Raw genomic sequence first — 25564 nt, forward strand, 5'->3', positions numbered from 1 at the left:
CATAGAGACACTTTACACGTTGTGTTTATATTTTAGTTCAGTGTACATGACTATTGAATTGTCCCTGAACAGTCTGGATTTCAGAGAGAGACTGAGGGCTCAAATATGACCACGGCTAAAAACCAGTCGATTGACATTTTCTCATTTTATTTGCAGCTTTTAGTCTGCGGGGAAACAAGTACAAAATGTCTTCATAGTGAATGGTGGAAGATCGAAACGGCCACCTCAATCCCCCAGGCACCCCTACAGATCTACGATCTTAAATTTGACCGCTTTCTCTCTGGAAAACTTTTAGAAGTTTACATTTCCTGCTGTGCAGAGAACATTTTCTGCAACAACAGAGAGATCAAATGAAGATAGCAGATCGGTATGATCTGACCTCATCACTTACTAAACACACACAGGAGAACATGAGCTATTTCAAGCTGATTCTGGGTCAAGGATAGGGTTTATAAAAAACACCTGGATGAGGTTTAGGGGAAAATAAGCAGGCTGGATGAGGGTTAGTGTTTATAGACCGAACAACGCCATTTATCTGTGACTATAGCACTCAGGTGCCTTATTTAAGGTAGGCTAATCAGTCAGTCTTCAACATCTCTGTTTTATTTAAGCTTCTCTGTGTGGTGGTCATACTCCTGCACCACCACTAGAGGTCACTGGTCAGGGAGGTCATATGAACCCTCTTCTGATGTCAGCCGGCCGGTTCCCAGCAGGTCTCAGCCCCCTTCGTCCAATCAGCCCTCCTGCTGTGGGATCGTGACCTGGGAGCGGACCAATAGGGTCGTAGCGGGGGCGGGGCAGAATACCACCGGGGATGCCAGGTCTCTGGTCGTACTCCCCACCGATGATGCCAGGCGGGTAGAAGGGGAAGGGGTTGTTGGGGAGGGGGTGGAGGGGGTAGAGCGGTGGGGGGACAGGGTGGTAACGGGGCATGTGGCGGCGGTAACTGGCTGCTTCTCTCCTCCACTTGTACTTCTTCTTGTAGAGCTGAAATTAAAACGATACCAGAGAGTTGGACAGTGTCTGGGTCCTAAACGATACCAGAGTTAGACAGTGTCTGGGTCCTAAACGATACCAGAGTTAGACAGTGTCTGGGTCCTAAACGATACCAGAGTTAGACAGTGTCTGGGTCCTAAACGATACCAGAGAGTTGGACAGTGTCTGAGTCCTAAATGATACCAGAGAGTTAGACAGTGGCTGAGTCCTAAATGATACCAGAGAGTTAGACAGTGTCTGAGTCCTAAATGATACCAGAGAGTTAGACAGTGGCTGAGTCCTAAATGATACCAGAGAGTTAGACAGTGTCTGAGTCCTAAATGATACCAGAGAGTTAGACAGTGTCTGAGTCCTAAATGATACCAGAGAGTTAGACAGTGGCTGAGTCCTAAATGATACCAGAGAGTTAGACAGTGGCTGAGTCCTAAATGATACCAGAGAGTTAGACAGTGTCTGAGTCCTAAATGATACCAGAGAGTTAGACAGTGTCTGAGTCCTAAATGATACCAGAGAGTTAGACAGTGTCTGAGTCCTAAATGATACCAGAGAGTTAGACAGGCTGAGTCCTAAATGATACCAGAGAGTTAGACAGTGTCTGAGTCCTAAAGGGAACCATACTTTGTGCACTACTTTAGATCAGGGCCCTATTCCCTATATAGTACACTACTATAGTCCAGAGCCCTATTCCCTATATAGTGCATTACTTTAGACCAGAGCCCTATTCCCTATATAGTGCACTACTAGACCAGAGCCCTATTCCCTATATAGTACACTACTATAGATCAGATCCCTATATCCTATATAGTGCACTACTATAGACCAGATCCCTATATAGTGCACTTACTATAGACCAGATCCCTAAATAGTGCACTACTATAGACCAGATCCCTAGATAGTGCTCTACTATAGACCAGATCCCTATATAGTGCACTACTATAGACCAGATCACTATATAGTGCACTACTATAGACCAGATCCCTATATAGTGCACTACCATAGACCAGATCCCTATGTAGTGCACTACCATAGACCAGATCCCTATATAGTGCACTACTATAGACCAGATCCCTATATAGTGCACTACTATAGACCAGATCCCTATATAGTGCACTACTATAGACCAGATCCCTAAATAGTGCACTACTATAGACCAGATCCCTAAATAGTGCACTACTATAGACCAGATCCCTAGATAGTGCTCTACTATAGACCAGATCCCTAAATAGTGCACTACTATAGACCAGATCACTATATAGTGCACTACTATAGACCAGATCCCTATATAGTGCACTACCATAGACCAGATCCCTAAATAGTGCACTACCATAGACCAGATCCCTATATAGTGCACTACCATAGACCAGATCCCTATATAGTGCACTTACTATAGACCAGATCCCTAAATAGTGCACTACTATAGACCAGATCCCTAGATAGTGCTCTACTATAGACCAGATCCCTATATAGTGCACTACTATAGACCAGATCACTATATAGTGCACTACTATAGACCAGATCCCTATGTAGTGCACTACCATAGACCAGATCCCTATATAGTGCACTACTATAGACCAGATCCCTATATAGTGCACTACTATAGACCAGATCCCTATATAGTGCACTACTATAGACCAGATCCCTATATAGTGCACTACTATAGACCAGATCCCTAAATAGTGCACTACTATAGACCAGATCCCTAAATAGTGCACTACTATAGACCAGATCCCTATATAGTGCACTACACTAGACCATCAGATTGTAGCTGGGGTTTCACCGATGTCAGATTGTAGCTGGGTTTTATTAATGTCAGATTGTAGCCTGGGTTTTATTAATGTCAGATTATAGCCTGGGTTTTATTCATGTCAGATTGTAGCCTGGGTTTTATTCACGTCAGATTGTAGCCTGGGTTTTATTCACATCAGATTGTAGCTGGGGTTTTATTCATGTCAGATTGTAGCCTGGGTTTTATTAATGTCAGATTGTAGCTGGGTTTTATTAATGTCAGATTGTAGCTGGGTTTTATTAATGTCAGATTGTATCTGGGTTTTATTAATGTCAGATTGTAGCTGGGTTTTATTAATGTCAGATTGTAGCCTGGGTTTTATTCATGTCAGATTGTAGCCTGGGTTTTATTCATGTCAGATTGTAGCTGGGTTTTATTCATGTCAGATTGTAGCCTGGGTTTTATTCATGTCAGATTGTAGCCTGGGTTTTATTCATGTCAGATTGTAGCCGGTGTTTTATTCATGTCAGATTGTAGCCGGGGTTTTATTCATGTCAGATTATAGCTGGGTTTTATTCATGTCAGATTGTAGCCTGGGTTTTATTCATGTCAGATTGTAGCTGGGTTTTATTCATGTCAGATTGTAGCCTGGGTTTTATTCACGTCAGATTATAGCCTGGGTTTTATTCACGTCAGATTGTAGCCTGGGTTTTATTCACATCAGATTGTAGCTGGGTTTTATTCACGTCAGATTGTAGCCTGGGTTTTATTCACGTCAGATTGTAGCCTGGGTTTTATTCACGTCAGATTGTAGCCTGGGTTTTATTCACGTCAGATTGTAGCCTGGGTTTTATTAACGTCAGATTGTAGCCTGGGTTTTATTAATGTCAGATTGTAGCTGGGTTTTATTAATGTCAGATTGTAGCTGGGTTTTATTAATGTCAGATTGTATCTGGGTTTTATTAATGTCAGATTGTAGCTGGGTTTTATTAATGTCAGATTGTAGCCTGGGTTTTATTCACATCAGATTGTAGCCTGGGTTTTATTCACATCAGATTGTAGCTGGGGTTTTATTCACATCAGATTGTAGCTGGGGTTTTATTCATGTCAGATTGTAGCCTGGGTTTTATTAATGTCAGATTGTAGCCTGGGTTTTATTCATGTCAGATTGTAGCCTGGGTTTTATTAACGTCAGATTGTAGCCTGGGTTTTATTAACGTCAGATTGTAGCTGGGTTTTATTCATGTCAGATTGTATCTGGGGTTTCAGTGATGTCAGATTATAGCCTGGGTTTTATTCATGTCAGATTGTAGCTGGGTTTTATTCATGTCAGATTGTAGCCTGGGTTTTATTCATGTCAGATTGTAGCCTGGGTTTTATTCATGTCAGATTGTATCTGGGTTTTATTCACGTCAGATTGTAGCCTGGGTTTTATTCACGTCAGATTGTATCTGGGGTTTCAGTGATGTCAGATTATAGCCTGGGTTTTATTCATGTCAGATTGTAGCTGGGTTTTATTCATGTCAGATTGTAGCCTGGGTTTTATTCATGTCAGATTGTAGCCTGGGTTTTATTAATGTCAGATTGTAGCCGGTGTTTTATTCATGTCAGATTGTAGCCTGGGTTTTATTCATGTCAGATTGTAGCTGAGTTTTATTAATGTCAGATTGTAGCTGGGGTTTTATTCATGTCAGATTGTAGCCTGGGTTTTATTCATGTCAGATTGTAGCCTGGGTTTTATTCACGTCAGATTATAGCCTGGGTTTTATTCACATCAGATTGTAGCCTGGGTTTTATTCATGTCAGATTGTAGCCTGGTTTTTATTCACGTCAGATTATAGCCTGCGTTTTATTCACATCAGATTGTAGCCTGGGTTTTATTCACGTCAGATTGTAGCCTGGGTTTTATTCATGTCAGATTGTAGCCTGGGTTTTATTCATGTCAGATTGTAGCCTGGGTTTTATTAATGTCAGATTGTAGCCGGTGTTTTATTCATGTCAGATTGTAGCCTGGGTTTTATTCATGTCAGATTGTAGCTGAGTTTTATTAATGTCAGATTGTAGCCGGGGTTTTATTCATGTCAGATTGTAGCCTGGGTTTTATTCATGTCAGATTGTAGCCTGGGTTTTATTCATGTCAGATTGTAGCCTGGGTTTTATTAATGTCAGATTGTAGCCTGGGTTTTATTAATGTCAGATTGTAGCCGGTGTTTTATTCATGTCAGATTGTAGCCTGGGTTTTATTCATGTCAGATTGTAGCTGAGTTTTATTAATGTCAGATTGTAGCCGGGGTTTTATTCATGTCAGATTGTAGCCTGGGTTTTATTCATGTCAGATTGTAGCCTGGGTTTTATTCATGTCAGATTGTAGCCTGGGTTTTATTAATGTCAGATTGTAGCCGGTGTTTTATTAATGTCAGATTGTAGCCGGTGTTTTATTCATGTCAGATTGTAGCCTGGGTTTTATTCATGTCAGATTGTAGCTGAGTTTTATTAATGTCAGATTGTAGCCGGGGTTTTATTCATGTCAGATTGTAGCCTGGGTTTTATTCATGTCAGATTGTAGCCTGGGTTTTATTCATGTCAGATTGTAGCCTGGGTTTTATTCATGTCAGATTGTAGCCTGGGTTTTATTCATGTCAGATTGTAGCCTGGTTTTTATTCACGTCAGATTGTAGCCTGGGTTTTATTCACGTCAGATTGTAGCCTGGGTTTTATTCACGTCAGATTGTAGCCTGGGTTTTATTCATGTCAGATTGTAGCCTGGGTTTTATTCATGTCAGATTGTAGCCTGGGTTTTATTCATGTCAGATTGTAGCCTGGGTTTTATTCATGTCAGATTGTAGCCTGGGTTTTATTCATGTCAGATTGTAGCCTGGGTTTTATTCATGTCAGATTGTAGCCTGGGTTTTATTCATGTCAGATTGTAGCCTGGGTTTTATTCACATCAGATTGTAGCCTGGGTTTTATTCACATCAGATTGTAGCTGGGTTTTATTCACGTCAGATTGTAGCCTGGGTTTTATTCACGTCAGATTGTAGCTGGGTTTTATTCACGTCAGATTGTAGCCTGGGTTTTATTCACGTCAGATTGTAGCCTGGGTTTTATTCATGTCAGATTGTAGCCTGGGTTTTATTCATGTCAGATTGTAGCCTGGGTTTTATTAATGTCAGATTGTAGCCTGGGTTTTATTCATGTCAGATTGTAGCCTGGGTTTTATTCATGTCAGATTGTTGCCGGGGTTTCAGTGGCGTCAGATTGTAGTTTTATTGATATCTAAAAACAGTCACTAATGACTAGAGACTTACTATCTGTGGGTTGATTCCAGGGATGATGTATAGAATAAATAGAGCTGAGACCAAACCCTTTAAACCGGGTCTGGACACGTGTTCAGTCTGCAACAGTCAATATGTAGAATACTGGGACCTGACTCACCTCTCTCCACTGAGTGTCTCTGGCTCTGCTCTGGTCCCGGCCGTCTGCAACAGTCAAATAACAATCTCCATCACAATATGCATTCAATCACTAACTTATCTTTAATACAGACACTGACACGTCATTTAACAGACACTCTGGAGAGAGACCTTCCAGAGACCCTCCAGACAGACCAGAGACCCTCCAGACAGGCCAGAGACCCTCCAGACAGGCCAGAGACCTTCCAGACAGACCAGAGACCCTCCAGACAGACCAGAGACCTTCCAGATAGACCTCCAGACAGACCAGAGACTCTCCAGACAGACCAGAGACCCTCCAGACAGACCAGAGACCCTCCAGACAGACCTCCAGACAGACCAGAGACCCTCCAGACAGACCAGAGACCCTCCAGACAGGCCAGAGACCCTCCAGACAGGCCAGAGACCCTCCAGACAGGCCAGAGACCCTCCAGACAGGCCAGAGACTCTCCAGACAGGCCAGAGACCCTCCAGACAGTTTATAAATATATCCGTGTGTGTGTGTGTGTGTGTGTGTGTGTGTGTGTGTGTGTGCGTTCGTCCTACCTCGGAAGTCTCTGCGGTAGAGGTGTCTCCAGAGGGCTGGGTCTGTGGTGGTCTGGTGGAGGTGTCTGTTGACCGAGGAGAGGGCCAGGAGAGAGGAGACATCCAGCAGTCTCAGCACCCTCAGTAACAGCTCTGGAGGAAGGACTGGCAGGCCAAACACTGCTGGCAGGGCCATGGCTGTTATACCACCACCAGACACCAGGGGGAGACAGAGTTACAACACTGCTGGCAGGGCCATGGCTGTTATACCACCACCAAACAACAGGGGGAGACAGAGAGTTACAACACTGCTGGCAGGATCATGGCTGTTATACCACCACCAGACAACAGGGGGAGACAGAGTTACAACACTGCTGGCAGGATCATGGCTGTTATACCACCACCAGACAACAGGGGGAGACAGAGAGTTACAACACTGCTGGCAGGGCCATGGCTGTTATACCACCACCAGACAACAGGGGGAGACATGGAGTAATGGATGACACATTGGTCATTAACATTTACTATACAATGATTTTAAATGATTGCAGTGAGATCTGAGACCAATGTCATATTTCCAGATACTTCCTTCTTAGTAACAGTACTACATATCTACCTCCCAGTACTATTTATTACTTAGTAACAGTACTACATATCTACTTCACAGTACTATTTATTACTTAGTAACAGTACTACATATCTACTTCACAGTACTATGTATTACTTAATAACAGTACTACATATCTACCTCCCAGTACTATTTATTACTTAGTAACAGTACTACATATCTACTTCACAGTACTATTTATTACTTAGTAACAGTACTACATATCTACCTCCCAGTACTATTTATTACTTAGTAACAGTACTACATATCTACTTCACAGTACTATGTATTACTTAGTAACAGTACTACATATCTACCTCCCAGTACTATTTATTACTTAGTAACAGTACTACATATCAACCTCCCAGTACTATTTATTACTTAGTAACAGTACTACATATCTACCTCCCAGTACTATTTATTACTTAGTAACAGTACTACATATCTACTTCACAGTACTATTTATTACTTAGTAACAGTACTACATATCTACCTCCCAGTACTATTTATTACTTAGTAACAGTACTACATATCTACCTCACAGTACTATTTATTACTTAGTAACAGTACTCCATATCAACCTCCCAGTACTATTTATTACTTAGTAACAGTACTACACATCTACCTCCCAGTACTATTTATTACTTAGTAACAGTACTACATATCTACTTCACAGTACTATTTATTACTTAGTAACAGTACTACATATCTACTTCACAGTACTATTTATTACTTAGTAACAGTACTACATATCTACCTCCCAGTACCATTTATTACTTAATAACAGTACTACATACACTGGGGAGAACAAGTATTTGATGCACTGCCGATTTTGCAGGTTTTCCTACTTACAAAGCGTGTAGAGGTCTGTTATTTTTTATCATAGGTACACTTCAACTGTGAGAGACGGAATCTAAAACAAAAAGCCAGAAAATGACATTGTATGATTTTTAAGTAATTCATGTGCATTTTATTGCATGACATAAGTATTTGATCACCTACCAACCAGTAAGAATTCAGGCTCTCACATACCTGTTAGTTTTTCTTTAAGAAGCCCCCCTGTTCTCCACTCATTACCTGTATTAACTGCACCTGTTTTGAACTCGTTACCTGTATAAAAGACACCTGTCCACCCACTCAATCAAATAGACTCCAACCTCTCCACAATGGCCAAGACCAGAGAGCTGTGTAAGGACATCATGGATACAATTGTAGACCTGCACAAGGCTGGGATGGGCTACAGGACAACAGGCAAGCAGCTTGGTGAGAAGGCAACAACTGTTGCCGCAATTATTAGAAAATGGAAGAAGTTCAAGATGACGGTCAATCACACTTGGTCTGGGGCTCCATGCAAGATCTCACCTCGTGGGGCATCAATGATCATGAGGAAGATGAGGGATCAGCCCAGAACTACACGGCAGGACCTGATCAATGACCTGAAGAGATCTGGGACCACAGTCTCAAAGAAAACCATTAGTAACACACTACGCCGTCATGGATTAAAATCCTGCAGCGCACGCAAGGTCCCCCTGCTCAAGCCATCGCATGTCCAGGCCCGTCTGAAGTTTGCCAATGACCATCTGGATGATCCAGAGGAGGAATGGGAGAAGGTCATGTGGTCTGATGAGACAAAAATAGAGCTTTTTGGTCTAAACTCCACTCGCCGTGTTTGGAGGAAGAAGAAGGATGAGTACAACCCCAAGAACACCATCCCAACCGTGAAGCATGGAGGTGGAAATATTCTTTGGGGATGCTTTTCTGCAAAGGGGACAGGATGACTGCACCGTATTGAGGGGAGGATGGATGGGGCCATGTATCGCGAGATCTTGGCCAACAACCTCCTTCCCTCAGTAAGAGCATTGAAGATGGGTCGTGGCTGGGCCTTCCAGCATGACAACGACCCGAAACACACAGCCAGGGCAACAAAGGAGTGGCTCCGTAAGAAGCATCTCAAGGTCCTGGAGTGGCCTAGCCAGTCTCCAGACCTGAACCCAATAGTAAATCTTTGGAGGGAGCTGAAAGTCCGTATTGCCCAGCGACAGCCCCGAAACCTGAAGGATCTGGAGAAGGTCTGTATGGAGGAGTGGGCCAAAATCCCTGCTGCAGTGTGTGCAAACCTGGTCAAGAACTACAGGAAACGTATGATCTCTGTAATTGCAAACAAAGGTTTCTGTACCAAATATTAAGTTCTGCTTTTCTGATGTATCAAATACTTATGTCATGCAATAAAATGGAAATTAATTACTTAAAAATCATACAATGTGATTTTCTGGATTTTTGTTATAGATTCCATCTCTCACAGTTGAAGTGTACCTATGATAAAAATCACAGACCTCTACATGCTTTGTAAGTAGGAAAACCTGCAAAATCAGCAGTGTATCAAATACTTAATATTTATTTAATAACAGTACTATTTATCTAATAACAGTACTACATATCTACCTTCCAGTACTATATATCTACATCCCAGTACTATATATTTAATAACAATACTATATATCTACATCCCAGTACTATATATTTAATAACAGTACTATATATCTACATCCCAGTACTATATATTTAATAACAGTACTATATATATCTACATCCCAGTACTATATATGTAATAACAGTACTATATATTTAATAACAGTACTATATATCTACATCCCAGTACTATTTATTTAATAACAGTACTATATATTTAATAACAGTACTATATATCTACATCCCAGTACTATATATCCCAGTACTATATATTTAATAACAGTACTATATATCTACATCCCAGTACTATTTATTTAATAACAGTACTATATATTTAATAACAGTACTATATATCTACATCCCAGTACTATATATCCCAGTACTATTTATTTAATAACAGTACTATATATCTACATCCCAGTACTATATATCCCAGTACTATATATTTAATAACAGTACTATATATCTACATCCCAGTACTATATATTTAATAACAGTACTATATATCTACATCCCAGTACTATTTATTTAATAACTGTACTATATATCTACATCCCAGTACTATATATTTAATAACAGTACTATATATTTAATAACAGTACTATATATATCTACATCCCAGTACTATATATTTAATAACAGTACTATATATCTACATCCCAGCACTATATATTTAATAACAGTACTATATATTTAATAACAGTACTATATATTTAATAACAGTACTATATATCTACATCCCAGTACTATATATCCCAGTACTATATATTTAATAACAGTACTATATATTTAATAACAGTACTATATATCTACATCCCAGTACTATATATTTAATGACAGTACTATATATTTAATAACAGTACTATATATCTACATCCCAGTACTATATATTTAATAACAGTACTATATATTTAATAACAGTACTATATATGTAATAACAGTACTATATATGTAATAACAGTACTATATATGTAATAACAGTACTATATATTTAATGACAGTACTATATATTTAATAACAGTACTATATATGTAATAACAGTACTATATATCTACATCTCAGTACTATATATCTACATCCCAGTACTATATATTTAATAACAGTACTATATATGTAATAACAGTACTATATATTTAATAACAGTACTATATATATAATAACAGTACTATATATGTAATAACAGTACTATATATGTAATAACAGTACTATATATCTACATCCCAGTACCTTCTCTGGCTGAAGCTATCAGAGGATACACCAGCTGGTCTTTGAAGACCCGGGACAACTTCCTCAGCTCTGTGTAGACGGCCGCTGCACTGTCACCTGGAACAGAACACACAGAACAGACACTGTCACCTGGAACAGAACACACAGAACAGACACTGTCACCTGGAACAGAACACACAGAACAGACACTGTCACCTGGAACAGAACACACAGAACAGACACTGTCACCTGGAACAGAACACACAGAACAGACACTGTCACCTGGAACAGAACACACAGAACAGACACTGTCACCTGGAACAGGACAGCTGTAGATTTATAGACACTAACCTGCCCACTGGTCAGTCACACTAACCTGTCCACTGGTCAGTCACACTAACCTGCCCACTGGTCAGTCACACTAACCTGTCCACTGGTCAGTCACACTAACCTGCCCACTGGTCAGTCACACTAACCTGCCCACTGGTCAGTCACACTAACCTGTCCACTGGTCAGTCACACTAACCCGCCCACTGGTCAGTCACACTAACCTGCCCACTGGTCAGTCACACTAACCTGTCCACTGGTCAGTCACACTAACCTGCCCACTGGTCAGTCACACTAACCTGCCCACTGGTCAGTCACACTAACCTGCCCACTGGTCAGTCACACTAACCTGCCCACTGGTCAGTCACACTAACCTGTCCACTGGTCAGTCACACTAACCTGCCCACTGGTCAGTCACACTAACCTGCCCACTGGTCAGTCACACTAACCTGCCCACTGGTCAGTCACACTAACCTGCCCACTGGTCAGTCACACTAACCTGCCCACTGGCCAGTCACACTAACCTGTCCACTGGTCAGTCACACTAACCTGTCCAGTCACACTAACCTGCCCACTGGTCACTCACACTAACCTGCCCACTGGTCAGTCACACTAACCTGTCCACTGGTCAGTCACACTAACCTGCCCGCTGGTCAGTCACACTAACCTGCCCACTGGTCAGTCACACTAACCTGTCCACTGGTCAGTCACACTAACCTGCCCACTGGTCAGTCAGTCACACTAACCTGCCCACTGGTCAGTCACACTAACCTGCCCACTGGTCAGTCACACTAACCTGCCCACTGGTCAGTCACACTAACCTGCCCACTGGTCAGTCACACTAACCTGTCCACTGGTCAGTCACACTAACCTGCCCACTGGTCAGTCACACTAACCTGCCCACTGGTCAGTCACACTAACCTGCCCACTGGTCAGTCACACTAACCTGTCCACTGGTCAGTCACACTAACCTGCCCACTGGTCAGTCACACTAACCTGCCCGCTGGTCAGTCACACTAACCCGCCCACTGGTCAGTCACACTAACCCGCCCACTGGTCAGTCACACTAACCTGCCCACTGGTCAGTCACACTAACCTGCCCACTGGTCAGTCACACTAACCTGTCCACTGGTCAGTCACACTAACCTGCCCACTGGTCAGTCACACTAACCTGCCCACTGGTCAGTCACACTAACCTGCCCACTGGTCAGTCACACTAACCTAACCCACTGGTCAGTCACACTAACCTGCCCACTGGTCAGTCACACTAACCTGCCCACTGGTCAGTCACACTAACCTGTCCACTGGTCAGTCACACTAACCTGCCCACTGGTCAGTCACACTAACCTGTCCACTGGTCAGTCACACTAACCTGCCCACTGGTCAGTCACACTAACCCGCCCACTGGTCAGTCACACCTGCCCAACCCGCCCACTGGTCAGTCACACTAACCTGCCCACTGGTCAGTCACACTAACCTGCCCACTGGCCAGTCACACTAACCTGTCCACTGGTCAGTCACACTAACCTGTCCAGTCACACTAACCTGCCCACTGGTCACTCACACTAACCTGCCCACTGGTCAGTCACACTAACCTGTCCACTGGTCAGTCACACTAACCTGCCCGCTGGTCAGTCAAACTAACCTGCCCACTGGTCAGTCACACTAACCTGTCCACTGGTCAGTCACACTAACCTGCCCACTGGTCAGTCACACTAACCTGCCCACTGGTCAGTCACACTAACCTGCCCACTGGTCAGTCACACTAACCTGCCCACTGGTCAGTCACACTAACCTGTCCACTGGTCAGTCACACTAACCTGCCCACTGGTCCCACTGGTCAGTCACACTAACCTGCCCACTGGTCAGTCACACTAACCTGCCCACTGGTCAGTCACACTAACCTGTCCACTGGTCAGTCACACTAACCTGCCCACTGGTCAGTCACACTAACCTGCCCACTGGTCAGTCACACTAACCTGCCCGCTGGTCAGTCACACTAACCCGCCCACTGGTCAGTCACACTAACCTGCCCACTGGTCAGTCACACTAACCTGCCCACTGGTCAGTCACACTAACCTGTCCACTGGTCAGTCACACTAACCTGCCCAGTCACACTAACCTGCCCACTGGTCAGTCACACTAACCTGCCCACTGGTCAGTCACACTAACCCGCCCACTGGTCAGTCACACTAACCTGCCCACTGGTCAGTCACACTAACCTGCCCACTGGTCAGTCACACTAACCTGTCCACTGGTCAGTCACACTAACCTGCCCACTGGTCAGTCACACTAACCTGTCCACTGGTCAGTCACACTAACCTGCCCACTGGTCAGTCACACTAACCTGCCCAGTCACACTGGGTCAGTCACACTAACCTGCCCACTGTCACCTAACTGGTCAGTCACACTAACCTGTCAGTCACTGGTCAGTCACACTAACCTGCCCACTGGTCAGTCACACTAACCTGTCCACCTGCCCACTGGTCAGTCACACCTAACCTGCCCACTGGTCAGTCACACTAACCTGCCCACTGGTCAGTCACACTAACCTGTCCAGTCACACTAACCTGCCCACTGGTCAGTCACACTAACCTGCCCACTGGTCAGTCACACTAACCTGCCCACTGGTCAGTCACACTAACCTGCCCACTGGTCAGTCACACTAACCTGCCCACTGGTCAGTCACACTAACCTGCCCACTGGTCAGTCACACTAACCTGCCCACTGGTCAGTCACACCCTAACCTGCCCAATCACTGGTCAGTCACACTAACCTGCCCACTGGTCAGTCACACTAACCTGCAGTCACACCACTGGTCAGTCACACTAACCTGTCCACTGGTCAGTCACACTAACCTGCCCAGTCACACTAACCTGCCCACTGGTCAGTCACACTAACCTGCCCACTGGTCAGTCACACTAACCCGCCCACTGGTCAGTCACACTAACCTGCCCACTGGTCAGTCACACTAACCTGCCCACTGGTCAGTCACACTAACCTGTCCACTGGTCAGTCACACTAACCTGCCCACTGGTCCAGTCACACTAACCTGCCCACTGGTCAGTCACACTAACCTGCCCACTGGTCAGTCACACTAACCTGCCCAGTCACACTAACCTGTCCACTGGTCAGTCACACTAACCTGCCCACTGGTCAGTCACACTAACCTGCCCAGTCACACTAACCTGCCCACTGGTCAGTCACACTAACCTGCCCACTGGTCAGTCACACTAACCTGCCCACTGGTCAGTCACACTAACCCGCCCACTGGTCAGTCACACTAACCCGCCCACTGGTCAGTCACACTAACCTGCCCAGTCACACTAACCTGCCCACTGGTCAGTCACACTAACCTGCCCAGTCACACTAACCTGCCCACTGGTCAGTCACACTAACCCGCCCACTGTCTGGTCAGTCACACTAACCTGCCCAGTCACACTAACCTGTCCCACTGGTCAGTCACACTAACCTGCCCAGTCACACTAACCTGCCCACTGGTCAGTCACACTAACCTGTCCACTGGTCAGTCACACTAACCCGTCCACTGGTCAGTCACACTAACCTGCCCACTGGTCAGTCACACTAACCTGCCCACTGTCCAGTCACACTAACCTGCCCACTGGTCAGTCACACTAACCTGCCCACTGGTCAGTCACACTAACCTGCCCAATCACACTAACCTGCCCACTGGTCAGTCACACTAACCTGTCCACTGGTCAGTCACACTAACCTGTCCAGTCACACTAACCTGCCCACTGGTCAGTCACACTAACCTGTCCACTGGTCAGTCACACTAACCTGTCCAGTCACACTAACCTGCCCACTGGTCAGTCACACTAACCTGTCCACTGGTCAGTCACACTAACCTGTCCAGTCACACTAACCTGCCCACTGGTCAGTCACACTAACCCGCCCACTGGCCAGTCACACTAACCCGCCCACTGGTCAGTCACACTAACCTGTCCACTGGTCAGTCACACTAACCTGCCCACTGGTCAGTCACACTAACCTGTCCACTGGTCAGTCACACTAACCTGCCCACTGGTCAGTCACACTAACCTGTCCACTGGTCAGTCACACTAACCTGTCCACTGGTCAGTCACACTAACCTGCCCACTGGTCAGTCACACTAACCTGTCCACTGGTCAGTCACACTAACCTGCCCACTGGTCAGTCACACTAACCCGCCCACTGGTCAGTCACACTAACCTGTCCACTGGTCAGTCACACTAACCTGCCCACTGGTCAGTCACACTAACCTGCCCACTGGTCAGTCACACTAACCTGCCCAGTCACACTAACCCGCCCACTGGTCAGTCACACTAACCTGCCCACTGGTCAGTCACACTAACCTGTCCACTGTCACAACTAGTCACACTGTCCCACTGGTCAGTCACACTAACCTGTCCAGTCACACTAACCTGGTCACACTAACCCGCCCACTGGTCAGTCACACTAACCTGCCCACTGGTCAGTCACACTAACCTGTCCACTGTCAGTCACACTAACCTGCCCACTGGTCAGTCACACCCTGCCCACTGGTCAGTCACACACCTAACCTGCCCACTGGTCAGTCAGTCACCCGCCCACTGGTCAGTCACACTAACCTGCCCACTGGTCAGTCACACTAACCTGCCCACTGGTCAGTCACACTAACCCGCCCACTGGTCAGTCACACTAACCCGCCCACTGGTCAGTCACACTAACCTGCCCACTGGTCAGTCACACTAACCTGCCCACTGGTCAGTCACACTAACCTGTCCACTGGTCAGTCACACACTAACCTGTCCACTGGTCAGTCACACTAACCTGCCCACTGGTCAGTCACACTAACCTGCCCACTGGTCAGTCACACTAACCTGCCCACTGGTCAGTCACACTAACCTGCCCACTGGTCAGTCACACTAACCTGTCAGTCACACTAACCTGCCCACTGGTCAGTCACTAACCTGCCCACTGGTCAGTCACACTAACCTGCCCAGTCACACTAACCTGTCCACTGGTCAGTCACACTAACCTGCCCACTGTCAGTCACACTAACCCTGTCAGTCACACTAACCTGCCCACTGGTCAGTCACACTAACCTGTCCACTGGTCAGTCACACTAACCTAACCTGCCCACTGGTCAGTCACACTAACCTGCCCACTGGCCCACTCAGTCACACTAACCTGTCCACTAACCTGGTCAGTCACACTAACCTGTCCACTGGTCAGTCACACTAACCTGTCCAGGTCACACACTAACCTGCCCACTGGTCAGTCCTAACCTGTCACTGGTCAGTCACACTAACCTGCCCACTGGTCAGTCACACTAACCTGCCCACTGGTCAGTCACACTAACCCTGTCCCACTGGTCAGTCACACTAACCTGCCCACACTGGTCAGTCACACTAACCCGCCCACTGGTCAGTCACACTAACCTGTCCACTGGTCAGTCACACTAACCTGCCCACTGGTCAGTCACACTAACCTGGGTCCCAGTCACACTAACCTGCCCACTGGTCAGTCACACTAACCTGCCCACAGTCACACCCCAACCTGGGTCAGTCACACTAACCTGTCCACTGGTCAGTCACACTAACCTGCCCACTGGTCAGTCACACTAACCTGCCCACTGGTCAGTCACACTAACCCCGCCCACTGGTCAGTCACACTAACCTGCCACTGGTCAGTCACACTAACCTGCCCACTGGTCAGTCACACTAACCTGTCCACTGGTCAGTCACCTGCCCACTGGTCAGTCAACCCCTAACCTGCCCACTGGTCAGTCACACTAACCTGCCCACTGGTCAGTCACACTAACCTGCCCACTGGTCAGTCACACTAACCTGTCCACTGGTCAGTCACTAACCTGCCCCACTAGTCACTGCCCACCACTCACTAACCCGCCCACTGGTCAGTCACACTAACCTGTCCACTGGTCAGTCACTGGTCAGTCACACTAACCCGCCCACTGGTCAGTCACACTAACCTGTCCACTGGTCAGTCACACTAACCTGTCCACTGGTCAGTCACTAACCTGCCCACTGGTCAGTCACACCCACCTGTCAGTCACACTAACCTGCCCACTGGTCAGTCACACTAACATGCCCACTGGTCAGTCACACTAACCTGCCCACTGGTCAGTCACACTAACCTGTCCAGTCACACTAACCTGCCCAGTCCACCCGCCCACTGGTCAGTCACACAGTCCTAACCTGCCCACTGGTCAGTCACACTAACCTGCCCACTGGTCAGTCACACTAACCCGCCCACTGGTCAGTCACACTAGTCACCCGCCCACTGGTCAGTCACACTAACCTGCCCACTGGTGGTCAGTCACACTAACCTGCCCAGTGGTCAGTCACACTAACCTGCCCACTGGTCAGTCACACTAACCTGCCCACTGGTCAGTCACACTAACCTGCCCACTGGTCAGTCACACTAACCTGTCCACTGGTCAGTCACTAACCTGCCCACTGGTCAGTCACACTAACCTGCCCACTGGTCAGTCACAACCCCGCCCAACCCTGCCCACTGGTCAGTCACACTAACCAGCCCACTGGTCAGTCACACTAACCACTGGTCAGTCACACTAACCTGCCCACTGGTCAGTCACACTAACCTGCCCACTGGTCAGTCACACTAACCTGTCCAGTCACACTAACCCGCCCACTGGTCAGTCACACTAACCTGTCCCAGTCACACTAACCTGCCCACTGGTCAGTCACACTAACCTGTCCCACTGGTCAGTCACTAACCTGCCCACTGTCCAGTCACAGTCACACTAACCTGCCCACTGGTCAGTCACACTAACCTGCCCACTGTCAGTCACACCCCGCCACTGGTCAGTCACACTAACCCGCCCACAGTCACACTAACCTGTCCACTGGTCAGTCACACTAACCTGTCCACTGGTCAGTCACACTAACCTGCCCTGGTCAGTCACACTAACCTAACCTGCCCACTGGTCAGTCACACTAACCTGCCCAGTCACACTAACCTGTCCACTGGTCAGTCACACTAACCCGCCCACTGGTCAGTCACACTAACCTGCCCACTGGTCAGTCACACTAACCTGCCCACTGGTCAGTCACTAACCTGTCCAGTCACACTAACCTGTCCACTGGTCAGTCACACTAACCTGCCCACTCCAGTCACACTAACCTGCCCACTGGTCAGTCACACTAACCTGCCCACTGGTCAGTCACACTAACCTGTCCACTGGTCAGTCACACTAACCTGCCCACTGGTCAGTCACACTAACCTGTCCCACTGGTCAGTCACACTAACCTGCCCACTGGTCACTCACACTAACCTGCCCACTGGTCAGTCACACTAACCTGCCTGGTCAGTCACACTAACCTGCCCACTGGTCAGTCACACTAACCTGCCCACTGGTCAGTCACACTAACCTGCCCAGTCACACTAACCACACTGCCCCACTGGTCAGTCACACTAACCTGCCCACTGGTCAGTCACACTAACCTGCCCACTGGTCAGTCACACTAACCTGTCCAGTCACACTAACCTGCCCAGTCACACTAACCTGCCCACTGGTCAGTCACACTAACCTGCCCACTGGTCAGTCACACTAACCTGCCCACTGGTCAGTCACACTAACCTGTCCACTGGTCAGTCACACTAACCTGCCCACTGGTCAGTCACACTAACCTGCCCACTGGTCAGTCACACTAACCTGTCCACTGGTCAGTCACACTAACCTGCCCACTGGTCAGTCACACTAACCCGCCCACTGGTCAGTCACACTAACCTGCCCACTGGTCAGTCACACTAACCTGGTCAGTCACACTAACCTGCCCACTGGTCAGTCACACTAACCTGCCCACTAACCTGGTCAGTCACACTAACCTGCCCACTGGTCCAGTCACACTAACCCGCCCACTGGTCAGTCACACCAACCTGCCCACTGGTCAGTCACTACTGGTCAGTCACACTAACCTGCCCACTGGTCAGTCACACTAACCTGCACTGGTCAGTCACACCAACCTGCCCACTGTCAGTCACACTAACTGCCCACTGGTCAGTCTAACCTGCCCAGTCACACTAACCCTTCCACTCAGTCACACTAACCTGCCCACTAACCTGGTCAGTCACACTCAACTCCGCCCACTGGTCAGTCACACTAACCTGCCACTGGTCAGTCACACTAACCTGCCCACTGGTCAGTCACACTAACCTGCCCACTGGTCAGTCACTAACCTGTCCACTGGTCAGTCACACTAACCTGCCCACTGGTCAGTCACACCTAACCTGCCCACTGGTCAGTCACACTAACCTGCCCACTGGTCAGTCACACTAACCTGCCCACTGGTCAGTCACACTAACCTGTCCAGTCAGTCACACTAACCTGCCCACTGGTCAGTCACACTAACCTGTCAGTCACACTAACCTGTCCACTGGTCAGTCACACTAACCTGCCCACTGGTCAGTCACACTAACCTGCCCACTGGTCACACACTAACCTGTCCAGTCACACTAACCTGCCCACTGTCAGTCACACTAACCTCCACTGGTCAGTCCCTAACCTGCCCACTGGTCAGTCACACCAACCCGCCCACTGGTCAGTCACACTAACCTGCCCACTGGTCAGTCACACTAACCTGTCCAGTCACACTAACCTGTCCCTGGTCAGTCACACTAACCTGTCCAGTCACACCAACCTGCCCACTGGTCAGTCACTGGTCAGGTCAGTCACATAACCTGTCCACTGGTCAGTCACACTAACCTGCCCACTGGTCAGTCACACTAACCTGCCCACTGGTCAGTCACACTAACCTGCCCACTGGTCAGTCACACTAACCTGCCCACTGGTCAGTCACACTAACCTGCCCACTGGTCAGTCACACTAACCTGCCCACTGGTCAGTCACACTAACCTGTCCAGTCACTGGTCAGTCACACCCTAACCTGCCCACTGGTCAGTCACACTAACCTGCCCACTGGTCAGTCACACTAACCTGCCCACTGGTCAGTCACACTAACCTGCCCACTGGTCAGTCACACTAACCTGTCCACTGGTCAGTCACACTAACCTGCCTGGTCAGTCACACTAACCTGCCCACTGGTCAGTCACACTAACCTGCCCACTGGTCAGTCACACTAACCTGCCCACTGGTCAGTCACACTGGTCAGTCACACTGTGGTCAGTCACACTAACCCGCCCACTGGTCACTGGTCCAGTCAGTCACACTAACCTGCCCACTGGTCAGTCACACTAACCTGCCCCTCCACACACTAACCTGCCCAGGTCAGTCACACTAACCCCGTCAGTCACACTAACCTGTCCAGTCACACTAACCTGCCCACTGGTCAGTCACACTAACCTGTCCACTGGTCAGTCACACTAACCTGCCCACTGGTCAGTCACACTAACCTGCCCACTGGGTCAGTCACACTAACCTGCCCACTGGTCAGTCACACTAACCTGCCCACTGGTCAGTCACACTAACCTGCCCAGTCACACTAACCTGCCCACTGGTCAGTCACACTAACCAGCCCACTGGTCAGTCACACTAACCTGCCCACTGGACAGTCACACTAACCTGTCACACTAACTGCCCACTGTCAGTCACAGTCACACTAACCTGCCCACTGGTCAGTCACACTAACCCGCCCACTGGTCAGTCACACTAACCTGCCCACTGGTCAGTCACTGCCCACTGTCAGTCACACTAACCTGCCCACTGGTCAGTCACACTAACCTGCCCACTGGTCAGTCACACTAACCTGCCCACTGGTCAGTCACACTAACCTGCCCACTGGTCAGTCACACTAACCTGCCCACTGGTCAGTCACACTAACCTGTCCAGTCACACTAACCTGTCCACTGGTCAGTCACACTAACCTGTCCAGTCACACTAACCTGCCCACTGGTCAGTCACACTAACCTGTCCACTGGTCAGTCACACTAACCTGTCCACTGGTCAGTCACGCTAACCTGTCCACTGGTCAGTCACACTAACCTGCCCACTGGTCAGTCACACTAACCTGCCCAGTCACACTAACCTGCCCACTGGTCAGTCACACTAACCTGCCCACTGGTCAGTCACACTAACCTGCCCACTGGTCAGTCACACTAACCTGCCCAGTCACACTAACCTGCCCACTGGTCAGTCACACTAACCTGCCCACTGGTCAGTCACACTAACCTGCCCACTGGTCAGTCACACTAACCTGCCCACTGGTCAGTCACACTAACCTGCCCACTGGTCAGTCACACTAACCTGTCCACTGGTCAGTCACACTAACCTGCCCACTGGTCAGTCACACTAACCTGTCCACTGGTCAGTCACACTAACCTGCCCACTGGTCAGTCACACTAACCCGCCCACTGGTCAGTCACACTAACCTGCCCACTGGTCAGTCACACTAACCTGCCCACTGGTCAGTCACACTAACCCGCCCACTGGTCAGTCACACTAACCTGCCCCACTGGTCAGTCACACTAACCTGCCCACACTGGTCAGTCACACTAACCTGCCCACTGGTCAGTCACACTAACCCGTCACACTGCCACACTAACCTGGTCAGTCACACTAACCCGCCCACTGGTCAGTCACACTAACCTGCCCACTGGTCAGTCACACTAACCTGCCCACTGGTCAGTCACACTAACCCGCCCACTGGTCAGTCACACTAACCTGCCCACTGGTCAGTCACACTAACCTGCCCACTGGTCAGTCACACTAACCTGTCCACTGGTCAGTCACACTAACCTGCCCACTGGTCAGTCACACTAACCTGTCCACTGGTCAGTCACACTAACCTGCCCACTGGTCAGTCACACCAACCTGTCCACTGGTCAGTCACACTAACCTGCCCACTGGTCAGTCACACCAACCTGTCCACTGGTCAGTCACACTAACCTGCCCACTGGTCAGTCACACTAACCTGCCCACTGGTCAGTCACACTAACCTGCCCACTGGTCAGTCACACTAACCTGCCCACTGGTCAGTCACACTAACCTGCCCAGTCACACTAACCTGCCCACTGGTCAGTCACACTAACCTGCCCAGTCACACTAACCTGCCCAGTCACACTAACCTGCCCACTGGTCAGTCACACTAACCTGCCCACTGGTCAGTCACACTAACCTGCCCACTGGTCAGTCACACTAACCTGCCCACTGGTCAGTCACACTAACCTGTCCAGTCACACTAACCTGCCCACTGGTCAGTCACACTAACCTGCCCAGTCACACTAACCTGCCCACTGGTCAGTCACACTAACCTGTCCACTGCCCAGTCACACCACCTGCCCACTGGTCAGTCACACTAACACTGGTCAGTCCCACTGGTCAGTCACACTAACCTGCCCACTGGTCAGTCACACTAACCTGCCCACTGGTCAGTCACACTAACCTGTCCACTGGTCAGTCACACTAACCTGCCCTGGTCAGTCACACTAACCTCCCACTGGTCAGTCACACTGGTCAGTCACACTAACCCGCCCACTGGTCAGTCACACTAACCCGCCCACTGGTCAGTCACACTAACCTGCCCACTGGTCAGTCACACTAACCTGTCCAGTCACACTAACCTGCCCACTGGTCAGTCACACCAACCTGTCCAGTCACACCTAACCTGCCCACTGGTCAGTCACACCTGCCCAGTCACACTAACCTGCCCACTGGTCAGTCACACTACTCCTGCCCACTGGTCAGTCACACTAACCTGCCCACTGGTCAGTCACACTAACCTGCCCAGTCACACTAACCTGGGTCAGTCACACTAACCTGCCCACTGGTCCTGCCCACTGGTCAGTCACTAACCTGCCCACTGGTCAGTCACACCTGCCCAACCTGCCCACTGGTCAGTCACACTAACCTGCCCAGTCCACTGGTCAGTCACACTAACCTGCCCAGTCACACTAACCTGCCCACTGGTCAGTCACTAACCTGTCCACTGGTCAGTCACTAACCTGCCCACTGGTCAGTCACACTAACCTGCCCACTGGTCAGTCACACTAACCTGCCCACTGGTCAGTCACACTAACCTGCCCACTGGTCAGTCACACTAACCTGCCCACTGGTCAGTCACACCTAACCTAACCTGCCACTGGTCAGTCACACTAACCTGCCCACTGGTCAGTCACACTAACCTGGTCCAGTCACACTAACCTGCCCACTGGTCAGTCACACTAACCTGTCCACTGGTCAGTCACACTAACTAACCACTGGTCAGTCACACTAACCTGCCCACTGGTCAGTCACACCAACCTGCCCACTGGTCAGTCACACTAACCTGCCCACTGGTCAGTCACACTAACCTGCCCACTGGACAGAAACACGAACCTGTCCACTGGTCCAGTCACACTAACCTGTCCACTGGTCAGTCACACTAACCTGTCCACTGGTCAGTCACACTAACCTGCCCACTGGTCAGTCACACTAACCTGCCCACTGGTCAGTCACACTAACCTGCCCACTGGTCAGTCACACTAACCTGCCCAGTCACACTAACCTGCCCACTGGTCAGTCACACTAACCTGCCCAGTCACACTAACCTGCCCACTGGTCAGTCACACTAACCTGCCCACTGGTCAGTCACACTAACCTGCCCACTGGTCAGTCACACTAACCTGCCCACTGGTCAGTCACACTAACCTGTCCAGTCACACTAACCTGTCCACTGGTCAGTCACACTAACCTGTCCAGTCACACTAACCTGCCCACTGGTCAGTCACACTAACCTGTCCACTGCCCAGTCACACTAACCTGCCCACTGGTCAGTCACACTAACCTGCCCAGTCACACTAACCTGCCCACTGGTCAGTCACACTAACCTGCCCAGTCACACTAACCTGCCCACTGGTCAGTCACACTAACCTGCCCAGTCACACTAACCTGCCCACTGGTCAGTCACACTAACCTGTCCACTGGTCAGTCACACTAACCCGCCCACTGGTCAGTCACACTAACCTGCCCACTGGTCAGTCACACTAACCTGTCCACTGTCACACCTAACCTGCCCACTGGTCAGTCACACTAACCCCGCCCACTGGTCAGTCACACTAACCTGTCCACTGGTCAGTCACACTAACCTGTCCACTGGTCAGTCACACTAACCTGCCCACTGGTCAGTCACACTAACCTGCCCACTGGTCAGTCACACTAACCTGCCCACTGGTCAGTCACACCAACCTGTCCACTGGTCCCAGTCACACTAACCTGCCCACTGGTCAGTCACACAACCTGTCCACTGGTCAGTCACACTGGTCAGTCACATAACCTGCCCACTGGTCAGTCACACTAACCTGTCCCACTGGTCAGTCACACTAACCCTGTCCACTGGTCAGTCACAACCTGTCCAGTCACCCTGCCCACTGGTCAGTCACACTAACCTGCCCACTGGTCAGTCACACTAACCTGCCCACTACTTCCACTGGTCAGTCACACTAACCTGCCCACTGGTCAGTCACTAACCTGTCCACTGGTCAGTCACACCTGCCCACTGGTCACCTGCCCACTGGTCAGTCACACTAACCTGCCCACTGGTCAGTCACACTAACCTGCCCACTGGTCAGTCACACCTGCCCAAGTCCTGCCCACTGGTCAGTCACTAACCTGCCCACTGGTCAGTCACACTAACCTGCCCAGTCACACTAACCTGTCAGTCACACTAACCTGTCCAGCCCACTGGTCAGTCACACTAACCTGTCCACTGGTCAGTCACACTAACCTGCCCACTGGTCAGTCACACTAACCTGTCCCACACACTAACCTGGTCAGTCACACCAACTGGTCAGTCACTCCAGTCACACTAACCTGCCCACTGGTCAGTCACACTAACCACTGCCAGTCACACTAACCTGTCCAGTCACACTAACCTGCCCAGTCACACTAACCTGCCCACTGGTCAGTCACACTAACCTGCCCAGTCACACTAACCTGGTCAGTCACACTAACCTGCCCACTGGTCAGTCACACTAACCTGTCCAGCCCACTGGTCAGTCACACTAACCTGCCCACTGGTCAGTCACACTAACCTGCCCACTGGCCAGTCACATAACCTGCCCAGTCACACTAACCTGCCCACTGGTCAGTCACATAACCTGTCCAGTCACACTAACCTGTCCAGTCACACTAACCTGCCCACTGGTCAGTCACACTAAGTCACACTAACCTGCCCACACACTAACCTGCCCACTGTCAGTACACTAGCCCTGGTCAGTCACACTAACCCCGCCCAGTCACACTAACCTGTCCAGTCACACTAACCTGCCCACTGGTCAGTCACACTAACCTGCCCA

General features: G+C 48.8%; 1 protein-coding gene across 1 annotated transcript; it reads right to left on the reverse strand.

The window, feature by feature from the left end:
* Positions 1-328: 328 nt before the first annotated feature.
* LOC135530785 (F-box only protein 7-like) lies at positions 329-11098 on the reverse strand (the record flags this gene model as incomplete). Its single annotated transcript, XM_064958969.1, has 4 exons — positions 329-987; positions 6158-6201; positions 6721-6897; positions 11003-11098. Coding segments are annotated over 4 exons (635 nt in total), but the record flags the coding sequence as incomplete, so codon positions are not given.
* Positions 11099-25564: the final 14466 nt, after the last annotated feature.

This window comes from Oncorhynchus masou, unplaced genomic scaffold (genome assembly GCF_036934945.1).
Source record: "Oncorhynchus masou masou isolate Uvic2021 unplaced genomic scaffold, UVic_Omas_1.1 unplaced_scaffold_1418, whole genome shotgun sequence".
Lineage (NCBI taxonomy): Eukaryota > Metazoa > Chordata > Actinopteri > Salmoniformes > Salmonidae > Oncorhynchus > Oncorhynchus masou.